Genomic DNA, 18,575 nt, shown 5'->3' with positions numbered 1-18,575 from the left:
ATAAGGCTGTATGTAATTTATAAAAATTTTTGTTATTAGCGCACAAGTTTATAAACTGTTCAGTCGTCATGTGCAGTCTTTATTATTTTTGTTCTGAACTCTTGTTCAAGATAGAAGTCCCACATGAAGTTGTTTCTGTGCTGCTTATTGTAATGTTCCACCTCATTTAAAGGAGTATTCTGTGTTCAATACAAGTTAATCGCAATCAACAGCATATGTGGCATAATGTTGATTACCACAAAAGATTATTTCGACTCATCCCATAAAAAAGCAAAAATCTAGGTTACGGTGAGACACTTACAATGGAAGTGAATGGGGCCAATTTTTGGAGGGTTTAAAGACAGAAATGTGAAGCTTACAATTTTATAAAATCATTTACAATAATTCGTCTGTTAAAACTTGTGTATTATTTGAACTGTAAAAATTTTGAAATCACAAGTTACAACAAAGTTGTAAAATTGGCTATAACTTTACACAGAAAAGGTTAGTAAGTGATTTTATCACACTTAAATCATGTTAACACAGATATTGTTTATGTCTTGAGGGTATACTTTTGAAATAGTGAGTATTTATTATTATGTTTTCGGATTTGCCCCATTCACTTCCATTGTAAGTGTCTCACTGGAACCCAGATTGTTTTATTTATTTATTTTTTATGAAAAGGAGGGGCAATTAATTTGTGTGGTTAATCAATATTGTCACAAATGCTGTTGATTGAGCTTAACTTGTATTGAACCCGGAATATTCCTTTAAATTAGATTGGCTACAGCAGTAAGACCTGTTCCTATTTTACACATTCAAGAGCTGCCCACTCCAGTTAATTCTGCACACATATCATATCATAATGGTAAATTAACTTAGCAATGAATTCTGAACATGGCGTGTTGTAGGTATTACAGCTATAAATATCAATTAATTGTCATTCTGTCTGTACAAATTGAATCAGGATGAGTAAAGATGCACTAGATTCAGTTTTATTACAATCCATTTCATACTAATTTTATGTTTCTGTGTGTTTCAGGTATAGATTTGATCGCTGCGTTTTATGGCTGTCTGTATGCAGGCTGTATTCCGATCACTGTACGGCCACCTCACCCTCAGAATATCTCAACAACTCTTCCTACAGTTAAATTGATCCTAGAGGTGAGAACACACTATTAAATTCACACACTCAGACACACCTATAATGAATAAAACTAAATAGATTCTAGAAGTAATCCTGACTAATAGTCAAATGAATTCAATTATTATTACAAAAGTGATTAGATTGATATGATAGAATTGAGACATAAGTAATTCATTTAGCAGACACCTTTATCCAAAGTGGCTGACAATTGTGAAGACTAGCATAAACAATTACTCAAAGGGAGAAAACAATAGAAGTTGAGCTTCTAAGGCTGCCCCCGACCAAAGATTTTTCTAGTCGACTAGAAGTCGTTAGTTTAAGCCATTAGTCGACTAGTTGTCACACGTTTATGATATTAATTTAATTACTTAATTATATATTTTTTGGGGGGCATCAGAAAATGGTTTGAGTTCCAGGGCTGAGAAAGACTGTTATAAGTAACATTGCTAACACTGTTCTACATTACAGAGAAATACCAAAACGTAAATTTTACAAGCGCACAAATGAAGAGAGCCGCAGCGACATATGTTCATATGTTCGTGTGGTCTTCTGCCGTTGTAGACCATCCGCCTCAAGATTCGACGTGTTGTGCATTCTGAGATGCTATTCTGCTCACTACAATTGTACAGATTAGTTATCTGAGTTACTGTAGCCTTTCTGTCAGCTTCAACCAGTCTAGCCATTATCCATTGACCTCTCTCATAAACAAGTCATTTCCGACCACAGAACTGCTGCTCACTGGATGTTTTTTGTTTTTGGCACCATTCAGAGTAAATTGTAGAGACTGTTGTGTGTGAAAATCCCAGGAGATCAGCAGTTACAGAAATACTCAGACCAGTCCGTCTGGCACCAACAATCATGAATTCATAAAATATATAATCACTGAGATCAAATTTTTTTCCCCATTCTGATGGATGATGTGAACATAAACTGAAGCTCTTGACCCGTATCTGCATGATTTTATGCACTGTACTCCTGCCACATGATTGGCTGAACGCTCATGTTGCTTGGCGTGTGCTACAGATGTTCCTAATAAAGTGGTCGGTGAGTTTATATTATAATGTATTCTAATAAATTGTGTGTGTGTGTGTGTGTGTGTATATATATGTGTGTGTAGGTGAGTCGTTCAATGTGTGTAATGACCTCCCAAGCGATCGCTAAACTTCTGAGATCCAGAGATGCATCAGTGGCTGTGGACTTTAAATCATGGCCTCCTATCCTGGAAACAGGTAAATATGTGAGAGATCTTTATTCAGAGGTTACACCTGTCCAGGTTCTTGTCAGAAGAGATCTAATCAGCGACTGAGTTGCAGAAATAGTATTCTTTAAACTTCTTATACATTGACCCAACAAAACAATGTTTAGCCAAATACTTCAGAATAGTGGAATGTTTTCATGTAAGGGCCCGTTCACTCCAAAAACATTTTTGCATTAATTTGCATTGTTTAAAAAAAAAAAAAAAAACATTCTGTCTGGTGCAGGAGCACCACATTTTTAAGATTCAATTAAAAAGAACAACATCTTTCAAAAACTTTTTTCAAGACCCCTGCAGTCTGTTTCATTCTTTGTGCTGCGTATTTATTTATTTACACAAGTACACAATCTAACATTGATCCTCAATCCCATTATAACTAACGAAACTGTATTTTTACTGTGATTGCTCGCACGTGGTGAATACAGGGTGTTTCGCTGAAATGATTGTGTTCTGTGCACAAAATAAGCCAAAACTAGAAAACTATACTCCATCTGAACAGAACTTCAAATGATATGTGCATTTGTGTATTTTTTAGATGACTTGCCAAAGAAGCGCTGTCCACTTCTGTATAAGCCGTGTGACCCAGACTCATTGGCGTACCTGGACTTCAGTGTGTCCACCACTGGCATGCTCGCTGGAGTTAAGGTTTGACTCCTTTTACCTCCTACTAATGTGTGAGGAAGTGGGGAAGGAGGCGGTGTTATTTTATGTACAGGCTGTAGGTTTCTCGGAATTGAAATATTCCAAAATGTTCATCTTTGTCTTTCAGTGCATTGTTATTTTTGGAAATAACCGTTGTAATTCAGGTTCTTTTAAAAACTGGAATTGAATTAGTATAATGATAATTTATACATTTTATAATTCTTAATGTATAAATATTTAAATAATAATTTAATAATATTTTTTAAAAAGGTCAGAATTGTAGTGCAGCAGTTGTCACATATTCCCATCCCCATTCACTATACACCAATCAGCCAGAACTTTAAAACCACCTGCTTAATATTGTGTAGGTCCCCCTCGTGCCGCCAAAACAGCATTAACCCGCATCTCAGTATAGCATTCTGAGATTATATTCTATTGTCCATAATTCTGTGGACAGAAATGCCTTGTAGAGTGGTCAATGACCAGACTGGTTTGAACTAATGAAGTCTATAGTAACTCAGATAACCACTCTCTAACAATTGTGGTGAGAAGAATATAATCTCAGAATGCTATTCAGAGATGCGGATTGGCGCTGCTCTGGTGGCTCGAGGGGGACCTACACAATATTAAGCAGGTGGTTTTAATGTTGTGGCTGATTGGTGTATATCTACCTAATAAAGTGCTAATTTTTTTTATTGTTTATTAAAAAAATAAATGATCTGTTCTTTCTCTCTCTGAAGATGTCTCACAATGCCACCAGTGCTCTGTGTCGCTCTATTAAACTGCAATGTGAGTTGTATCCCTCTCGTGAGGTGGCCATCTGTCTTGACCCCTACTGCGGCCTCGGCTTCGTCCTTTGGTGTCTCTGCAGGTACGGACCACCTTAGCTAACAGGTGTTACAGGAATATTCCAGGTTCAATACAAGTTAAACTTAACTGGAAAGCATTGGTGGCATAATATTGATTACCACAAAAGTGCATTTAGACTTGCCCCTCCTTTTCTTTAAAAAAACACAAAAATCTTACAATGAAAGTGAATGGGGGCTAATCCGTAAACGTTAAAATACTCACTGTTTCAAAAGTATAGCCACAAGACATAAACAATATGCTTGTTAAAATGATTTTAGTGTGATAAAATCACTTACTAACCTTTTCTGTGCAAAGTTATAGCTAATTTTACAACTTCGCTGCCATGAATATGCTATGTCAACAATCTGTAAAAATTACGATTTAAAAAACTTTACAGCTCAAATACATGAGTTTTAACTGAAGAATTAATGTAAATGCTTTTATAAAATTGTAAGCTTTGAATTTCTGCCTTTTTAAACCCTCCAAAAATTAGCCCCATTCACTTCCATTTTAAATGCCTCACTGTAACCTCGATTTTTGCTTTTTAAGAAAAGGAGTCAAAATATTTTTTTGTGGTATTCAACATTATGCCACAAATGCTGTAGATTTAGATGAACTTGTATTAAACACAGAATATATCTTAAAGCACCTATCTCCTGCATCATCTTACCTAAATAAAAATGCTACGTTAAACTAAATATTTTGCACATTATGCTCTGTTCTTATCAGGAAAAGTCCATATTTTATTGGATTGTGCTAGGTTTAATTCCTTGAGGAAGTCAGGACTGGATCAGTTTTAGAGTGTTTAGTGAAATTATATCTTTAAAAATGTATAAAGTTATTTGAATCACTATACCTTTTATGGTATTTTTACTTGTTTTTCGCCACTAAAATAGCCACAGAAGCTGACATGGTGTTAAATCACTAACAAACAAACACTCTGTCCTTTATGTAAATCTGTGTGTGTGTGTGTGTGTGTGTGTGTGTGTGTGTGTCTGTAGTGTGTATGCAGGGCAGCAATCTGTTTTGATCTCTCCAATGGATCTAGAGGTGAATCCAGCTCTGTGGCTGCAGTCCGTCAGTCAGTTTAAAGTCCGAGACACATTCTGTTCATACTCTGTGATGGAGCTCTGCACGAGATCACTCAGCTCTCTCACGGACCCTCTAAAGGTGTGTTTGTATTCGCAACTTTGGAATGTTCAAAAACAATATTTGCTTTTTTGTGATTTTCCAAATGAGCATGTCCCTGAATGTCCCCAACAATTCTGCCCCTATAGCTAAAGAAGTAGGCACACATACTCAGACATGGCATTAAATCTACTTCATAATGTACGGCTGTGTGTGTATTTTTCTCTCTTAGGCCCGTGGGCTGGACCTGATCCGTGTGCGTTCGTGTGTGGTTGTGGCAGAGGAGAGGCCTCGTGTTTCTCTGACTCAGTCCTTCTGTAAGCTCTTTAAGGATGTGGGGCTGCATCCCCGTGCAGTAAGCACTGCATTCGGCTGCAGGGTCAATCTCGCAATCTGCTTACAGGTCAGTGCAGAATATGTTCATATAGAATCAAATCTGATGTCATAGTCTCATTACACCCCCACTGTTCAGTTTTTTTTTTTATTAATTTTTTTCATGAAGTTGATTTTGTCTTATTTTTAACATCATATTTGTTCATCACATCTGCCTCTTCTTTTCCTCCCCCTCTCCTCATTTAGCCTCATAGGTTGGGGAAGCTTGCTGAACAGGTATGACTGATCTTCATCTGATCATCATATCAAACCCCATACTGTTCTTCGTTTATCTGATCTCCTCCCATGAGATGCATTATTGGGTGCATACACACTGCAAAGTTTTGGGAGTGAAAAACATACTTGGGGGGGAGTCAATCCGCAAATTTGCATTCTGTGTACAGAAGTTGACATAGTGATAACCATAGCAACATTTAGACGTCATGCAGCTGTAAACAAGACACATAAATGCCTACAGTTTAAAGGTGTCATGACATACTCTTTATATATTGTGGCAGGGTGGAGGGCGGGGCCGGGTCGTGATTCCGCCCCGTCTGCCGGCAGGTCATCCCTGTCTACCTGGATGACGGAGGGGACAAGGGGAGGGAAACAAAAAAAAGTGTGGCACCTACATGCCGTAACGACGATCGTGCCAAATTAACAAAACATTTAAAAAAAGAGTGGGAAAGGCCAACACGGAGTGGCAGTGGGAGAGAGTGGAGAGAGAGAGAGATTGATGGACAGTTGTCCGACACCCGTGTGTGTGTTTGACTTTTTGGTTAATTTTATGATGAAACTTACTTATATTGTCAAGCTGGTTCTTGCCTTCTTCTTTTCCAATAATCTCTTTACACTGGTACCGAAACCCGGGATTAATGGAAAGGAGGCGGCGAGATTCGGCTTGACAATATAAATCATATTTTAATTATAAACTTAAAATTACATATATTTTATTATCTTCCCTGAGGTTTATTTGTTGGATAGCTGTTGCTATTTTTACTGCACAGATATTACATTACAAGAGCAATAAATTAAAGTCAGAGGATTTAATTGAATTTCTTAACTTGCTGCTCCATCTAGTGGACAAAATAAGCAGTACATATTTCTTCTGTCAATTACAGTCGAAATAAATAATATTTTTATTTGCTGTTGACCAGAGGAAATTTATCAAATTTAGCACATGTCCTCAGACTATCCTAGTCTGTATATTAATTGAACAGAGTCTCCTCTTCAGAGTTGTAACTTGACACCATGTTTTAAAAGCAGCTTAAGATACATGACAATTGTCTACTGTCGGTCTACTGTCTGTCTACTGCATGTTTATTTACAAAAATGATTCTAAATAGTCCAGATGGGTCCCTTTTGGTGTTGAGGAATAGTTATTAGGCCACACCAGACCTGTCCGTCCTGCTCTCTCTCTGTTTCCAAACTGATTCCCAGTAGGCTGGGCCAATGGTACGATGATGTAATGTAGGCGTTGATGTTGTTGCTGTAGAGGCGGTCATGAATTAATGAGCCCCATAGTGATGTTGAGAAGTTGCGGAAGAAGAGAATGAGGCATTTTTGCAGCTTGGTTTCAATAAATGCTTTTATTGCATTGGGGATTCAGTTTTGAGTTCTTAAATATACAAGAAGTTTTTATAGTAGAATGACCACTTATTTGTCAAAATATCAAGGAAAATTTGACACATGACATGACCCCTTTAAACTATCTGCTTTTGACCAAAGTAATATTTGCAACCGATTTTAATAAATAAGGAATTCTAATAAATTGCCATCAACAGAAGCTCCAAGTTTCATGTGCTATAAGTTACAGCTGTTAAACATCGTGCTCTGTCTGTACCGTAATGTACGTGTGCGGGGTGTACATATGTATTATGTTCTTTTAAATGTAAAAAGAACATAATACAAAATCATTGTGTTGTTGCTTTGGAAATGTTAAAAGTAGTTAATAAGTAGTCCTTACTTTGAATAATTCCATTATTTTCACAAAACCTGTGAAGAAAATGTCCTGGTCCTATTTTACTTAAAAGAAGCTAATTTTGCATATAGAAAGTGAAGCCTGTTTTTGGGTCCAGTAAGATTTTTTTTAACATTTTGACATTATTTTTATGACAGTTATGCACATTTTACCCCTAATTCTCAATCACAACAGGAAAAAAAAAATCATTATTATACTCTCATTACTCAAACATAAAAAGGATCTATTATTTCAATTGTGAAGTATTACTACCTACACTTTCGGGACTTTTAATGCAAATTAGATGACCATGATGCTTTACATTTTACTGTATATTTGACTGTTATTTATAGAAGGTGATTTGTTTGTTTGTGCAGGGGACATCAGGACCTGATCCCACAACTGTCTATGTGGACATGAGAGCACTGAGACATGACAGGCAAGACACACACATTAAGAATTGAATTATTTCCACTCAGAAAATTGTACCATGGTATTCTTTAAATCCCTGGAAATTCCATTGTATAAGGTAACAATTCTGTACAATGTTATATATCCAAGTGGCATTATATTGTCATCTGATGCCATCACTGTACCTTGATACCAGCTCAGTACTTTTTGTAAAGATTTTTGTTCCATTGGTTGTAGGGTGAGACTTGTTGAAAGAGGATCTCCACACAGTCTACCTCTCATGGAATCAGGGAAGGTAAGACAATGAAACAATCCTCTGTCTATGTCCTTAAAGAAATAAACATTACATATTTTAAGGATTTTTGTTTTTTCATTTACAGATTTTACCAGGTGTACGCATCATCATCGCTAACCCAGAGACTAAGGGACCAATCGGAGACTCTCACTTAGGGGAGGTTAGACCATACTTTTTCTTGATTAGCAGATCAAATAATATCGTTTGGTCTTTTGTGTGTCTATTACCACAAAGTCACTGTGAAATGTGCATCTGTGGTGCAGATCTGGGTCCATAGTCCACAGAATGCCAGCGGATACTTCACTGTGTTTGGAGAGGAAAATGTGCGTTCGGATCATTTCGGAGCCAAGTTGAGCTTTGGAGACACTCAGACTGTTTGGGCCAGAACCGGATACCTGGGGTTTCTGCGCAGAACTGACCTCACAGATGCAAGTGGAGGTGTGTGTTCAATGTTTATTGTTCTTTTTGTCACAGATAAGGACAACTGTGTGAGTAGAGAGAGGTTTAAAGAGTGTAGATATTTGTTTTGGTTGAACATTGGGATTTTGATTCATCCCAGTTACTCAAATCTTTTGAATCTATTTAGCAGTATAAATGAAGATTCATTCACTGATTAGTTCAGTCACCCTTTCTGTAGGTTACATCATTAGACCAGTAGGTGGCAGCATGTATTTTGATTTGATTTATTGGACAATTTTGTATAAAATTTACAAAAATTATATTTACACCATTCCATTGAATAAAAATAAAAAAAGTTTAAGGGGAAAAACACAATAAAGCCAAAGGCTTATTTTCATTGTAGTCCTCTATGGGCATAAAAGATGGGAGGAGGCTATCCATAACATATAGTATTACAAAAATCAATTACAAAAAGCCATCTTTTGTATGTATTTTAGAAGCTCTGATAATCTATTTCAAACAATTGTACTTTTAAATAAAGGCACAGCATTTTCCCCCATAGACCTCTTAAAGGGATAGTGCACTCAAAAATGAAAATTCTCTCATCATTTACTCACCTTCATGCCATTCCAGAAGTGTAAGACTTTCTTTCTTTTGCTCTACACAGTTATTATTATTTAAATATCTCAGCTCTCTAGGTCCATACAATGCAAGGAAATGGTGGCCAGAACTTTGAAGTTCCAAAAAGTATATAAAGAGCAGCTTAAAATTAATCCATATGACTCCAGTGGTTTAATCCATATATTCAGAAGCTTTATATAGGGTTGGGGACTAACGAAATACATGTAACAGGATTACGTATTTAAAATAGAAAATATAAGTAACTGTATTCCACTACAGATACAATTTAAATAATTGGTAGTTAGAATACAGTTACATTCAAAAAGTATTTTGATTTTTGAAAAGATTACTTTGCATTTTATTGTCATTTTTTTTTATTTTTTATATTTAGTCCTTTCAGATGAAAAACATAGATACATATAAATGATGCAATCCAAAGTACATTTGAACAGTGGTGAAACAATTTCTTATGATGTGTTACATTCATACAAACAGACAGAGAAGTCAGTTTGGAGCAGAAGAAATAGAAATAAACCTTGTGTAAATTGTCAGCTTTACGCTAAGCTAAAATGCTATTTCTTGCCATTTTGTTATCAAGAACATTCACGTTGGATCATAATTAATTTTTTCTAGTAAGACCATTGATATTAGGGCAAAAACATATTCTTGATAATAATTTTGGCATTTTTTTTTTCCTGTAAAATATCTAAAAATCCTTAAAACAAGATCAATTAGATTTATCTTGTTTTAGAAACAACACTCTATATGATATTTAGGTTTTTCAGAGAATGTATTTTCAGCATGTGTATTTTGTCTTACTGTACTGGAGGAGTTTTTATAGTCAAAACAAGTGAAAAAATCTACCAGTGCTGAAGAAGTAATCCAAAGTATTTAGAATATGTTACTGACCTTGAGTAATCTAAAGGAATATGTTACAAATGACATTTTACAGCATGTATTCTGTAATCTGTAGTGGAATACATTTCAAAAGTAACCCTCCCAACCCTCACTATATGATGTGGTTTGGGTGAGAATCAGATCAATATTTAAGTCCCTAGTATTCTCCTCCATGCCCAATAGATGGCGATATGCACAAAGAATGCAAATTGCCAAAAACAAAAGAAAAAGAATGTGAAAGTGTAAATGTTGATTTATAGTAAAAAGGACTTATTATATCACTTCCAAAGACATGAATTTAACCAATGCAGTGGTTTACTATGCTGCCTTTTTGTGCTTTTTTGAGCTTCAAAGTTCTTGCCACCATTTACTTGCATTGTATGGACCTAAAAAGCTGAGATATTTTTCTAAAAATATATGTTTGTCTTCAGCAGAAGAAAGAAAGTCATACACATTTGGGATGGCATGTGGGTGAGTAAATGATGAGGCAATTCTTCTTTTTGGGTGAACTATTCTTTTAAATATGCATGGTTACTTTTTTGTACAGAGACAACCACTTGTGGCATATTTATGATGATATGTTACCAAGTTGAAATAGCTGGCTAAATTCCTTGTAACAGAATTATTTAAAATTGTATTGGTATGACCCCATTTTATTATAATAGCTTTTTCTCAGTTGGCAAGACACCAAGATCCTTAAAATAGTTTGTATCCAGATGAGTAGGGGAATTAGTTTTTCATATTAACCTGAGCAGTTCATTTTAAACTTCTGTAGTTTGCCTTTAGTACACTGAGAAATGCTGATATACCAAAAGAAAAGTAGCAAAATCAAAATGAGGCTGTACCAAAGCACCAACTAAGATTTTTAAAGTCTAAACATCAAATAACATTGGCTTTCTGGCTAGAAAGGTAATCCTAATTGCAGGGGCGTATTAGTTCAATTACTTCGACCATCCAATGCTATTTTCAGATTTTGAAGCAATGAAAAAGCAGTCAAATCAGTCAATGCTTTGAGTCAGTGCATGGAAGTGAACAAGAATGATTCCTTCAAAGAGTCATTCATGATTACTTGTTAAAACAACTGATTTGTGTGTGTGTTCAGAGAGGCATGATGCCCTTTATGTGGTGGGAGCGCTGGATGAAGTCATGGAGCTGAGAGGGATGAAATACCATCCAATTGACATTGAAACATCCATTATCAGAGCACACCGGAATATAACAGAATGGTGAGAACACATACACACACTTATACACATCTCCACAAAACGCTCGGTCAACACATTGCAAGCTTGCTGTCCGGTTTTAGATGTTTAGCATATGTTCTTTTGTTACCGTGACAGTAAGAAACCCAAGTATTCAATGGGTCGATAGAGCAACCTTCAAATGTCAGTGCCATTTAAGGGTTAGTTCAACAAAGATGGTATTCTCTCATAATTTACTCATTAGTATGCTATCTCAAACGCTTATGACTTTCTTTCTTCGGCAGAAAACAAAGAAAGATATTTGTAGGACGCATAATGTATTTTTGTTATGTAAGTCAATGGATTTCAAAACTTTCAAACTCCAAAAAGGACATGAAGACGTCTAAAAATGTTGTGGCTGGTTGGCAGTGGTTTATTACATGTCTTCTGAAGTGATACAATCACTTTGGGTGAGAAACGGACCCAAATGTAAAGGAATGGTCTGGATTAGTTAAGCTCAATCAACAACATTTTTGGCATAAAGTTGATTACCACAAAAAATGATTTCAAATTTCCATCCTTTAAAAAAGAAGCAAAAGTCGAAGTTACAGTGAAGCACTCACAATGTAATTCAATGGGCCAATTTTTTAGGATTTAAAGGTGGAAATGTGAAAATGATAATTTTATTAAATCACTTACATTAATACTTCTGTTAAAACTCATGTATTATTTGAGCTGTACGTTGTTTAAAAAATAATTTTTACAGTCATTTTAGTTATTTTTTTTTTTTTAATTGCTTTGTAAAATTGGCTATAACTTTACACAGAAAAGGTTAGTAAGTGATTTTATCACGCTAAAATCATGTTAAAACACATTGTTTATGTTTTGTGGATATACTTTTGAAAAGTGTATTTTAACGTTTACCCCATTCACACTCCCATTGTAGTAAGTGCCATTTTTCCTTTGGAATGCTGAATTCTCACTTCTTAGTAGATCTTCGTGGTGGCCCGGTTACTCACCTCAATCCGGGTGGCAAAGGACAAGTCTCAGTTGCCTCTGCTTCTGAAACAGTCAATCCGCGCATCTATCGCGTCACTCGCAGAGACTCACAGCATGTGGAGGCTCATGCTACTCTCTGCGATCCATGCACTATTTACCCCTACCCATTGAGAGCGAGAACCCCTAATCGTGACCATGAGGAGGTTACCCCATGTGACTCTACCCTCCCTAGCAACCGGACCAATTTGTTTTGCTTAGGAGACCTGGCTGGATTCACTCAGCACGCCCTGGATTCGAACTCACAACTCCTGGGGTGGTAGTCAGCGTCAATACTCGCTGAGCTACCAAGGCCCCATTTTTACTTTTTTAAAGTAAATGATGAGCAAGTCAAAATACATTTTTGTGGCAATTAATATTATGCCACATGCTGTCGCTGAGCTTTGTTTGTATTGCACTTGGAATATTCCTTCAAATCCTTAATCACTATACATCTTGACGTTCGCACACTCCTTCACGCATTAATGAGAGAAGCTCCTTCACCACTTCCACGCGCTTGACACATACAAATAGCTCTGTACACAAACCAAACACAGGGATGCCAGGTTCTTAATTTTCACACCCAGTTGGGCTATTTAAAAAATGCAGACGCAAGTTAAAATCATAGTCGTGGATTTAGTTTTTTGACAATAATTTTAAAATGTACCGTGGTTGCAAAAGGTTGATAAACACAATGATGTATAATAATTAGGGCTGTTGAATTAAGCGCAATGCCCCCGTACCATAATAAGGAAGATTCCTGAGAAATGCAAGCTTTTAGTACCACCTGTTACTCCAGAGGACAGTAATTGAAATTTCAGCTGTATGGGCAACGCGCAGTTTATACAGTGAAGAAAACAACCATCCAGCAGGCAGAACAACACAGACATGCGTTACGTTCTTGCGTTCAAAACACTTGATGGAGCGCAAATTCGAACTTTAAGGAATCTCAAGATGTTCTAAGTATTGAACTATATTTAACTTGACACAGTGACCTAAAAATTGTACGTTTATGACACAATGCACCCGAGAAGCTACACAAGCATGTCTGACGCAGGTGTAAATTGACGGGTCTTTAAACAAGCCCTCATAACAAATCTCGAACTGATTGACAAATTCACTTGTGAAATGGATTGCTGTGAACTGTATGCTAATGATTGGCTAATGTTCAATAATATGGTAGTAAACAATACATTGTATGCTAAAGCTGCTTTTTGTATCGTCTTATCAATGATTAACTCTTCTGCTACAAGAATGTAATGCATTTTAATTATCTGAATATTTTTTATTTATATATATTAATTTTTAAGTATTTAAAGATAACTATGTATAATTTCATCATTATATATTGAATTATTGTTATATGAGGGGCTTTCTCAGCAAATATTTGTATATGCGATTAAATGTGATTAATCGCGATTAATCGGGACACCATGTAATTAATTCGATTACATTTTTTAATCAATTGACAGCTCTAATAATAATACCAGGATTGAATACCTGGCAACCGCATGCAGCATCAAAGAATCACCCATCTCTGTTCCAATTGGGGCAGATGTCAAGATTTATAGTAAATAAGGACTTAATTTCTCACCCAAAGCGATCGTATCCCTTCAGAAGACATGGAACATATTCCTCATTTGTCAGTCGCTTTGGATAAAAGCATCTGCTAAATGACAACGTAATTGTGGATGTGGATTAAACCACTTGAGTCATAAATTTATGCTGCTTTTATGTTCTTTTTGGAGCTTGAAAGTTTTGGACCCCATTGATTTAAATTGTATGGACAAAAACACATCCTTCAAAATATTTTTTTGTGATCCATAGAAAAAAGAAAGTCATACAAGTTTGAGACAGCATGTGAAAATTATGAGAATCTTAAAATTTTTGGGTGAACTATCCCTTTAAACAGGTTGTGTTATTATTCAAAATGACAACTAACTTGCTCCGCAAGATTCTCTCTTTAAACTGTTGCTCCACCATGACAGTAGTTGACCTTAGAGTAAATGTACCATCGCTTGGGGCAAGTCTTAAGAATGCCACACATAGTTCAGTTATAAATTACCCTCGGGGGCTGCTGTGGTTCAGGTGGTAGAGCGGGTTGTCCACTAAACGCAGGGTTGGTTCAATTCCCGGCCCACACGACATACATGCCGAAGTGTCCTTGAGCAAGACACTGAACCTCAAGTAGCTCCCAATGGTAGACTAGAGCCTTGCATGGCAGCTCTGCTGTCATTGGTGTGTGAATGGGTGAATGAGATGCAGTGTAAAGCACTTTGAATACCGTTAAGTTTAAAAAGGCTCTATATAAGTGCAGACCATAAATTTCAAATTATTCATGTAAATTTGTACACATTTTGGAACACAACTACACATGTAATCCAACTAGCTAGAAGCATTTGCATTCACATACTTCCATAGAGCATGTTTGGGCCTAACTCTCTCCCTCTTTCTCTCAGTGCGGTGTTCACATGGACTAATCTCTTAGTGGTGGTGGTGGAATTGGACGGTTCCGAGCTGGACGCTCTAGATCTGGTTCCTATGGTAACTAATGTAGTTCTAGAGGAACATTACTTGATTGTGGGTGTGGTGGTAGTCGTGGATACGGGTGTAATTCCCATCAACTCTCGTGGAGAGAAGCAGCGCATGCACCTGCGAGATGGCTTCCTTGCCGACCAGCTTGACCCCATATACGTGGCTTACAACATGTAGAAACATGAGAGAGGCTCATTGTCATAAATACAGGTGCGACAACAATGATTTCCAGCACTACCCTCATACTGTCAGCACTTCTGTCAGCCTATCAGCAGTAGATTGAGCTCCCTCAAAATAGCAAACACACACATACACGCACTTATTCACAGAGGGACTTGAAAGGACTGCTGTAGCATATCTTCAATTTTTATTTTTTATTTTTTGTTTTTGTTGCTTATTATTTCGATAGTGTTGCTTTTTTATCTTGTGTATTACGTTTTGATTTAAAGAACAAATAATTTTTATATATTGCTGTTGCCAACTAAATTCATGTAATTTGTGTTTTTATAACTGCAATCACATCTAAATATATACATGTCATATTTGGGCTTCTATGTGCTCTTTCTTGGCATATTGATGTTTTATGCTTATCGTTGTCTTTGTTAATAAACATTTTCCAAGTTGTTTTAGTATGTCACATAGCAACTCATTTAGCATGTTTGTTATAATTTTACAGACACTAATGTTGACATTTCATAACTGTTAATTATTTACAGAAATTGGTTCAGTTTTGTTTTTAATTGTGTCTTGCTTTTGCAGTATCATGTTTGTGAAAAAGTATCATATTTAAGGCTATTTTATCATGTCTGTGAAAAAGATCATTTCTGCACTGTGAGAATACAGAGCAGTGTCAACTAGAATTTGCATTCTAGATGAATGGCCTTGATGCAGTTGATCTATATTGTTTTATGTTTATAGCTAGAGAAATTAAAGGAATGACAGAGAGAGAGGACATATGCAAAATATGTTTATCATATCTTTATTTATTTTTGAAGCTTTCTTGACCTTGTAAGAAACTAGAGCACTTTGATTCAGTCACAATGTCTTTTCATATGTCAATAAAATATTTTCAACTATTCTTATTGTGAAAGCTGTCTTGCCAACATTTGTGAAAGAGGGGCTCACATTCTACATTCTCTGTCATCTAGTAGACACATTACATCAATGCACCAACACTGAGTTCCAATCACAGTATTTTCCTATACTGTACCTAGCTACGGCAAATTGACTGAGCTGAAAAGTGTGTGAATTGCTGTCTCCTTGGGCCAAGCTACTGACTTATTGCAAGCCCACTTAAAGCCTATCCTACATCTACACATCACCTCTTAACCAAACATCCCTCAGTGAGGCGACTGAAGACAATAACAACCAGAATCACTACAATAAACATCTTCCCTGAAATCCTCCATATCGGCCCTGACTTTATGTACAACTTCTATACAACACACTCTGCTGAAAAACAGCTAAAACCAGCCTAAGCTGGTTGTAGATGGTTTAAGTTAGTGTTCCAGCCTGACCAGGTGGCCAAAAAAAAGGGGTTTAGCTTGGGCTCATTACTGTTTTTTTTTTCTTTTGTTCTTTAGCAGTGCAGACTAAGGTATGTCAGGACCCAGGGTTTCACAGCAGAAAACCATCCTGCTGCAAAACATATGTCTTGTAAGGACACTGTTCGTCCATGCCTAAGAAGAGGCCATACCTCTATTTGAGTGTACTTTAACACCAATTGGGCATTTCGCACCCTGCGACTCGTAATCGACTCGCATCAATGATCCAGTGAGAAAAGTCTTTGCTTAGAGATGGACATTCCTTTCATGCGTCCTCCATAGCCCACAAAGAGCTGCTCAGGCAGTCTGAATTGGTGGGTGCGCTCAACATATGAATGTAGCCCTCACAAAGGACATAACAATGCAAGGACTGTTCCTCATCCAAATTTAATTGTAGGAGGCAAAAAGGCTTGAAGGTGAACCACCTGTGCTCTGAAGGGTGTTGTTAGAACCTTAGGCACATAGCCTTTCCTGGGTTTGACAGTGGTATTTGAAAGACCCGGACCAAACTGCAGACATGAATTACCAACTGACAGTGCTAGTAAATCACTGACCCATTTTACTGAGGCCAAAGCCAGCAGTTATGCGGTCTTAAGAGAAAGCACGTGTAATTCCAGAGGCATGAAGGGAGGCCCTGTGAGCACTTCAGGTCCAAGGCTAGGTCCCAAGTTGGGACTGTAGCCGGGCAAGGAGGATTTAGCCATCCTAGAGGAATTTTATGATTTAAATAATGTTTGCCTATAGAGGTGCCGGCTTCAGGTACATGATACGCAGATATAGTCTGCGTATGTGTGGTGGTGGTGTCGTAGTGGCTAAAGCACAGGGCTGTTAATCAGAAGGTCGCTGGTTCGAACCCCACGGCCACCACCACTGTGCCCTTCCAGGTTAATCCTGGGGGATTGTCCCTGTAATAATTGCACTGTAATTTGCTTTGGATAAAAGCGTCTGCCAAATGCATAAATGTAAATATAGTCGCCACATAAACTTTGAGCAACGACTGAATGAGCCCTGCTTCCAATCTCTCTTAAAGAAATGTATGAATTTCAGGTATGGGCAGTTTACTTCGTCTTGGTGTGAAAAGCACCAATTAGTGAACACATTCCATTTCAGTGTGTAAAGGCATCTTGTGGATGGTGATCTAGCCTGTAAAATGGTGATCATAATCGACTGAGCCAATTCTGAGCCAATTCTACACTTTTGGTAGAAGGCCGGTGCTGTCCATGGTGCTAGAGCAGCCAAACCACAATGTGCATCCGCCTGAGGCTCCAAGCGCAATGTGGAAAGGGGATATCTCATGTGCAACAGGTATGATGGCGATGCTGACGCCATAAAACCCAGCATTCTCTGAAATTACTTCAGTAGTAATGTTCTTCCAGTTTCAACTGAGAAAGACGCAGAAGAATGCGCATGTTCGTGAGGTGCACATGCATGCTCACGAAGTCGAGACAAGCTCCTAAAAAGGAGGTTTACTGGCTGGGGAAAAAAGTGCTTTTTGCCCAGTTGACATTAGACCAGATTTTCCATATGGTAAAGCAGCAAGTCTCTGTGTTCACTCAACAGTGCCTCTGATTGGCTAGTAATAACCAATCCCTCAAGGAGAGCTTCCGGCTGATGTACAGCACCGGGCGCTCCTCCCCCTCCACCACCTGCGAGAGTACGGCCCCCAGCCCTCTGTCTGAAGCGTCCGTCTGCAATACAAAAGGGAGAGAGAAGTCAGGTGCATGCAAAAGCGGCCCCCCACAAAGTGCAGCTTTAATCTGTGTAAACGCCTGTTGGCACTGCTCTGACCATTAGACCGGATCTGGAGCCCCCTTTTTAGTGAGGTCAGTCAGCGGGCTGGTGACATCCGAATAATTAGGCACAAATCTTCTGTAATAGCCAGCCAGCCCCAGGAACTGCCCCGCCTCCTTTTTGGTCTTGGGTCTAGGGCAAGTCGCAATCGCCGCGGTCTTGTCAATTTGGGGACGCACCTGGCCATGACCCAATTGGAACCCCAGATACCGTACCTCCACACGCCCAACCGCGCACTTTTTTGGGTTTGCCGTGAGCCCTGCCCGCCGCAGCGATCTCAGGACGGCCCTCAGATGTTGCATGTGCCGCTGCCAATCATTGCTATAAATGATGATATCGTCTAGATAGGCAGCAGCGTAAGCAGTATGCGGTCTGAGGATCCTATCCATGAGACGCTGAAACGTGGCTGGTGCCCCGAACAAACCGAAAGGAAGCGTCACGAATTGGTGTAATCCGAACGGCGTGGTGAAGGCCGTTTTTTCACGGGATATTGGTGTCAAGGGCATCTGCCAATAACCCTTCGTTAGATCCAAG

At 37.9% G+C, this 18,575-nt stretch overlaps 1 protein-coding gene across 2 annotated transcripts in view; it reads left to right on the top strand.

Annotated features, from left to right (window-relative positions):
* The window catches only part of LOC127649463 (disco-interacting protein 2 homolog C-like), a 70,166-nt gene extending 54,276 nt beyond the window's left edge, over positions 1 to 15,890 (top strand). The window contains exons 27-39 of one of the 2 annotated variants that reach the window (XM_052134556.1): positions 1,022 to 1,143; positions 2,244 to 2,355; positions 2,917 to 3,026; positions 3,764 to 3,894; positions 4,874 to 5,042; positions 5,233 to 5,403; positions 5,580 to 5,609; positions 7,710 to 7,771; positions 7,981 to 8,038; positions 8,124 to 8,198; positions 8,302 to 8,476; positions 11,058 to 11,181; positions 14,631 to 15,890. In XM_052134556.1, coding sequence (XP_051990516.1) covers positions 1,022 to 1,143; positions 2,244 to 2,355; positions 2,917 to 3,026; positions 3,764 to 3,894; positions 4,874 to 5,042; positions 5,233 to 5,403; positions 5,580 to 5,609; positions 7,710 to 7,771; positions 7,981 to 8,038; positions 8,124 to 8,198; positions 8,302 to 8,476; positions 11,058 to 11,181; positions 14,631 to 14,883 — 1,592 coding nt within the window. In that variant the 3' untranslated portion in view covers positions 14,884 to 15,890. The remainder of the gene's footprint in view (positions 1 to 1,021; positions 1,144 to 2,243; positions 2,356 to 2,916; positions 3,027 to 3,763; positions 3,895 to 4,873; positions 5,043 to 5,232; positions 5,404 to 5,579; positions 5,610 to 7,709; positions 7,772 to 7,980; positions 8,039 to 8,123; positions 8,199 to 8,301; positions 8,477 to 11,057; positions 11,182 to 14,630) is intronic. The other variant, XM_052134557.1, reaches the window with a different exon arrangement.
* The last annotated feature ends 2,685 nt before the right edge of the window (positions 15,891 to 18,575 follow it).

Source organism: Xyrauchen texanus, chromosome 9 (assembly GCF_025860055.1).
Source record: "Xyrauchen texanus isolate HMW12.3.18 chromosome 9, RBS_HiC_50CHRs, whole genome shotgun sequence".
In the NCBI taxonomy this organism is placed as follows: Eukaryota; Metazoa; Chordata; class Actinopteri; order Cypriniformes; family Catostomidae; genus Xyrauchen; species Xyrauchen texanus.
This window is presented reverse-complemented; position numbering and strand designations above follow the sequence as displayed.